Source organism: Oryx dammah, unplaced genomic scaffold (assembly GCF_014754425.2).
Source record: "Oryx dammah isolate SB20612 unplaced genomic scaffold, SCBI_Odam_1.1 HiC_scaffold_1, whole genome shotgun sequence".
NCBI classification, from domain to species: Eukaryota; Metazoa; Chordata; class Mammalia; order Artiodactyla; family Bovidae; genus Oryx; species Oryx dammah.
Window position 1 is genome coordinate 16,882,550 of NW_024070185.1, and position 5,811 is coordinate 16,888,360.

The 5,811-nt window shown below is 42.1% G+C and overlaps 1 protein-coding gene across 2 annotated transcripts in view; it reads right to left on the minus strand.

Annotated features, from left to right (window-relative positions):
• Window positions 1-436: 436 nt before the first annotated feature.
• TEK (TEK receptor tyrosine kinase) overlaps window positions 437-5,811 on the minus strand; it is a 102,040-nt gene continuing 96,665 nt past the window's right edge. For both annotated transcript variants that reach the window (XM_040238006.1, XM_040237997.1), the window contains exons 21-23: window positions 4,986-5,082; window positions 3,283-3,382; window positions 437-2,044 (exon numbers count right to left, since the gene is read on the minus strand). In XM_040238006.1, the coding sequence (XP_040093940.1) occupies window positions 1,970-2,044; window positions 3,283-3,382; window positions 4,986-5,082 (272 nt within the window). In that variant the 3' untranslated portion in view covers window positions 437-1,969. The remainder of the gene's footprint in view (window positions 2,045-3,282; window positions 3,383-4,985; window positions 5,083-5,811) is intronic.

Below are 5,811 nucleotides of genomic sequence, written 5' to 3' on the forward strand. Positions count from 1 at the left end.
TTCTTTCCTTCTTAACTGCTTTTTGATAATATGCAAATTGGCCTGTGGAAACGACACAAATTCATTCAGTTTGACTGCTGACCTTTGAGTAAGTATGAATCTTTCGATTAATTCGGTTAACATGCTACAAAGCTACAAAGGTTTCTTTGTCACCAGCATGGATGAATCACAGAGATGTCAGTCGGATGGCCGCTGTGCCAGAAGTGAATTCATGGCCTTCTGACAGTTGATTGTGATAATGTGTCAATCCATAGCACACCTTAGGCTTACTGCTTCAGTATTTTGAATTTACAAGTAAATCTTAGCATCACTGAATTCCTTTTTCTTGATGCTGCCCTTTCGTAGTCATCTCTTTTACTTGATGTGAAGTAAATTCGTAATGATGTAAATTTATTTTAAATATATATAATCAAGAAGGTCAAGCTATTAGAGAAGGTAGCTGTTATTGTGTATTCCAAAGCCACATGCAAAATTTGAAGACATTATCTACATTTTTCAGAGATACATTCATCCCTGTTCTTATTTGGTTCCATGTACATACAAACCAAGAGTTGTCAGGAGTATCTTCACAACATTTAGGTAAAAAGGAACTGTTACATATTTGGACCTACTCTCAGTGGCTCTTCATTCCAGCCCCTGCTCTGCTGAAGAATAAACGGTGCGGCAGCAGTGTTACTTTTTTGCCTATCCTGCTGTGGATGAAGAGCTTTTGGACAAATGCAGTTTCCTGGTCACTGCTTCTGATGCCTGAAGTTGAGCAGATGGCAGGAATATGGAACATTATGCAGTATGTAGAACACTGCAACACAGTTAAAAGAGATTCTAGTTTTAAGCCCTCTATTCATACCGGAACCCAAGGTGCAGGAAAACAGTAGAATATTTCTGGGAGATGTTTCTAATCTTGTGATACATCTGGTTGAATATACTCACCAACTGCTGTCTGCATATTTCCAATACCTTAGAGGATGATAATTTAAAGTGTTTTCTTGAAAGTATAATAGAGATGGTTGGTAATACTTATGAGACACATTCCTAGACAAAAAGTGGGTAGGCAAGACATTTATTCACTTACTATATGATCTCAGTATAGCATGTGCCTACAATATAAATGGTAAACTCACAACTGATCAAAACTAGAACTTTTTACAATGTGCAAGACAGCTGGGGCTGTTAATCTGCTATGATACATGTCACATGTCTCCCAAATATAACTACAAGCTTCCTGTTTTAATTTCTTAACACATTGATGTTATCCGAGAAACTAAAACCTATTAGCTTATCAAATTAACACTTCCTAACATTCTTAGGCTTCTAAGGAATGAGATTTAAGTTGGTTTTTCAGTGTCTACATTTAGGACTGATTTGTTGGCTCTGGAAACACATGAAAAAGTTATCAAATTAACAAAGGAATCAGGATGGCTTCTACAGGTGAGGGGGAATATTTAGAGATAGAAAAAGCTCGTTACATCACTTAGGTTAACATTTAAGAGACCTAAATCCATGTCCTGTTAGAACTCATACCTTTCCCCTACTTTTTCTCACCTGTACCAACAGGTTTACTAATAGTATTTTCTTCTACACAGTGAAACATCTTAGAGCATCCAATATATAGGTAAATATTTAAAAAAATACCTAGGACAATAATGAGTTATGAACTACAGTGATTGTACTCACACCTTCCCATAAAGTCCATGTTTTTAGAAAAATATATTATTGTATATGAAACCACAAACAGGCATTCTGATTCCAGCACATTCTTACTCAAAATAGTATATACAGTCCTAGTCAGAGGGTGCTACAGATTCACACATGGGTCTTACAGTCAAAGTCCCAGGCAAGCAACAATCTATATACATGTCCATTTTCTGTCACCTCTCTTGGCAGAGGCTTGCTTGCTGAGCATCAAGGTATGAAGGGTCTCTCACGCCGGTGAAGGGGAAACAGAATATACAGATGAAAGTGGTCGGTCCTAAGCCGCTTCTTCTGCAGAACAGTCGATTCCCGCGTAGGTGAACTTCTCATAAAGTGTGGTGTTCACATAGGTCTAGGAGAACAAGAGTGGTTCAGAGACACAAGCTGGCTCAGTCCTGCCTCCACTGGGAGCAGTTACGGCCATTCCCCGGTTTCCTTAGCTTGTCTCAGCTCAAATACAGATGCCGTGCGCTCAGTCGTGTCTGACTCTTTGTGACTCTGTGCACTGTAGCCCACCAGGCTCCTCTGACCATGAGATTTTCCAGGCAAGAATACTGGAGTGGGTTGCCATTTCCTACTTTAGGGGAGTTTTCCTCACCCAGGGATGGAATCCCCACTCAGGGATGGAACCTGCCTCTCCTGCACTTCCTGTATTATTGGCAGGTGGATTCTTTAGCACCACCTGCTGCTGCTGCTAAGTCACTTCAGTTGTGTCCAACTTTGTGCGACCCTATGGACTGCTGCCCACCTGGCGCCTCTGTCCATGGGATGGTCCAGGCAAGAATACTGGAGTGGGTTGCCATGCCCTCCTCCAAAAGCCCCAAAATACCAATACTGGGGGAATATTTCTCTATCCTCATTCCCTCTGTTGTATTTAACCACTTTCTTCCTGAAAAGCATCCCTTGACTTCTGCAAGTAAGATTGCTTCCTCTCACTTTTTTCAGCCTCCCGGCTTCTCTATCCCATGGTCTCTCACTGGTCCCTTCTGACATGCACCTCAGCCTCCCAGACCCCTTGCTCTGTCTTGCTGCTCATCTTCACATCTCCTGCTGTGTGATCTCACCCACATCTCTGGTTTCATTACCAACTGGGTTTTGATGACTTCCAGCATGTTCCATGACTTCCAAATTCCCTAACCTAGATTTACCTTTTGGATCTCAGATCTGTGTAGATCTACAGATCTCAGATCCATCTACTACAAGTTTTTATAGAATTCCTGACCCTCCCCATAGTAACCTGAAGACCGCATTCTTGTCACTCTCCTGTTTGTCCTTGGGCAAGTCACTTTCTCCTTTCTAAGTATGCTCCTTCATCTACAGAATGAAAGGGTCAGGCTGTATGACAGATTTAGGATCCCGTCTAGCTCAGACAAGCCAGTTCTGTACGTTGTTCTACAGTGTCTATCTCTTATATGGGAATCTGGTTTCCTCCAAAATTGTAACTTTCTCAAAGTTGAGTCCACATCTTTTATGGCCTTGTAGCACCTCAGGTTGGTTCAAGAGAACCTGCTGACCTGTATCCACTATTAACCACAATGGACACATGAGGAATTCCAGTGAAAGAACCCATGCCTTGAGTTCCATACTCACCTTTCGTTCTTCTAACATCCTGTTTAAGGACACCAGGATCTGGGCAAATGAGGGCCTTTCATAAGGCTTCTCCCGCCAGCACTGTCTCATGAGATCATACCTTTGAAAACAGAGTGAGAGTGTTTAGTCTCCCACTGTGCTTTAGTCCTGGGTACAGCCAGGTGCAGGATTGGGAATAAAAGAGAATGTAGCCGCACAATGCATGGTCATCTCACTTAGCCAGCAGAAGACAGAAGTACTACAGCTAGGAGGGTTCTAGGAGGCCTCCCGCCTCCCCACCCAAGTCTCCTTTCTTCTTCCAGTGGATCTAGTGCCCACTTTGGGTACCATTCCCAAGAGATCTTGGTCTCAGCTATCCTGATCATCTGGGAAGAACTGAGTTGTGTGTCTAGCCCAGGCTTTCCCTCAGAATATTACATCTCTCAAAATGTCAGTGTTTCATTTCTAAAAACTGGCTCTGTGTGCAAGTAAATTTGCAAAATGCTACCTATCATGCCTCCCTCTTAGTGACTGACTTTGTGAAATCTTGAAGTCATTCTATTAAAAACCACAACCTTTTAAACCAGGTTTAACATAGAAGCTTCCCAAACATAACTGATCACGATACTCTTTCCCTTGTGTTATTTATGTCTCACACATTCCACACACACAGTTTACAAAGTGCTAGTCTAAGGTCTTTCTCCAGTGTGGCCAGAACTACCTGTATTGTTAAAACGTGGATTCCTGGGACCCACTCCAGATTTAAGAGTCATCATGTCTGAGAGTGGGGCTCAAGATTTCACATGCCTAACAGGGTGGTTCCTCACTGGGAACCACAGTGCACAGAAGGCTCTCAGCTATCAGCCTGGGGTGGTAGAGATTCTAGAAGAGTTTCTACTTTAACAGAAGTTTCATAAGTGAGTTAAAGCAGTGAAAACATCACTCCTTAAAGGTGGGATTCAGGGACTTGGTCCAGTGATGGCTTGAGTACATTCAGGTGTTCCCAGGATGGTCTAGGTTTATATTTCTTGTACCACAGCATAATAGCACCCTCATCCACTCTTAGAAGTGGCTTGGTTTGGACAATAAATTCCTTATTCAGCCTAGAGCCTTGCACTCTTCATATTATGTCATTTAGGCAGCAACGACCTCAGCTGGTTCTGGGAATGGCAGCATCACTAGAGAATCATTCTTTTCAGGAATAAGAATATTTATTCCTGGAAAATAAGGCTTGTAGAAGCAAGATTTTATAAAGAAAAGTTTATCTTCTTTAGTGTAACTGCTCTGAAATCTCCACCCTCAAAGTTAGTCTCAAGGTTTCATACATTTATTCATGGATAATTTCATATAGTCATAAATTATTCATACAAATCTTTTCTGTATTTGTTGCCCTTTCTCATTTCAACCTTAAGATTCAGCCAAGAATCACCACCTTAAATTCCTCCTGAATTTCTATGCCTGGAAAACTCTTATTTCCTGCCCGTTGCCTAACAGTCTTAGTTTCAAGGTTCTGAAATCTTGGAACTCAAAAATCTTGTTTTTTTCTGAGGGAAATGTCCCCCTACACACATAACACAGACTCTTGTTTCTGACTGTTTTGAATTTCTCTGTGTACACATACATACATATTTGTATGTATCAGATAGCTGCTTCATTATGGTCAGTTCAGGAAACATACAGAGAGGACTTAGGACAGAATGGCCCTGGGGGGAGGCCTGACTTACACCTCGTCGTCACAGTTTAGCGGCTTCTCCAGTCTGTAGCCCTGGGGCAGCTTCTCGTAGAGTTCTGCGCACGTCATCCCACAGTAAGGGGTGCCACCTGGAAGATAGGAAACGGTGCACCCTGAGCCCCCCTTGGATGCAGAAGGCACTGTCTCCTGCCCTGGGGCTCTACAGCCATGGGACTGGGAGGAAGTGGGGGGTGAGTCAAGCGACGATAAGCACCCAGAGTCGTCATCCTCTGGGGCAAACCCACCGCATGTCACAGCTGGACTTGGCTACAGACAGCGCTCCCGTGCGGCCTCTGCTTCCTTAGGGCTCCTTGCTCGTCCCCAAGTCTGTCTACACACAGCATGTCTCTTGACATGGTACCAATGTACCAATGACATGGATCTTTTTCCCAATTGGAAATCTGTATTTACATAATGCGATTCCTATTTTATCTACCATAGTTACTGTCCCAATGGTAACTATAAAAGCAATATACGTTTATTGTGGAAAGTACAAAAAATAATGAAAAAACTCCTTTGAAAAAATCCTGTCTTTCCAGTTTTTTTTTATGTGTGATATTTATAAAACTGGAATTATAGCAAATGTGAAATTTTTCTGCTTTTTGGCATGGACCTTTTCACATGGTATTAAATGGCTTTTGACATATATCCAGACAAAAGTATAATTCAAAAAGATACATGCATCCCTTTGTTCATAGCAGCACTATTCACAATAGCCAAGTCATAGAAACAATCTAAATGTCCATGAATGGGTAAAAGGAGATGTGGTATACACACACACACACACACACACACACACACACACACACACACACACA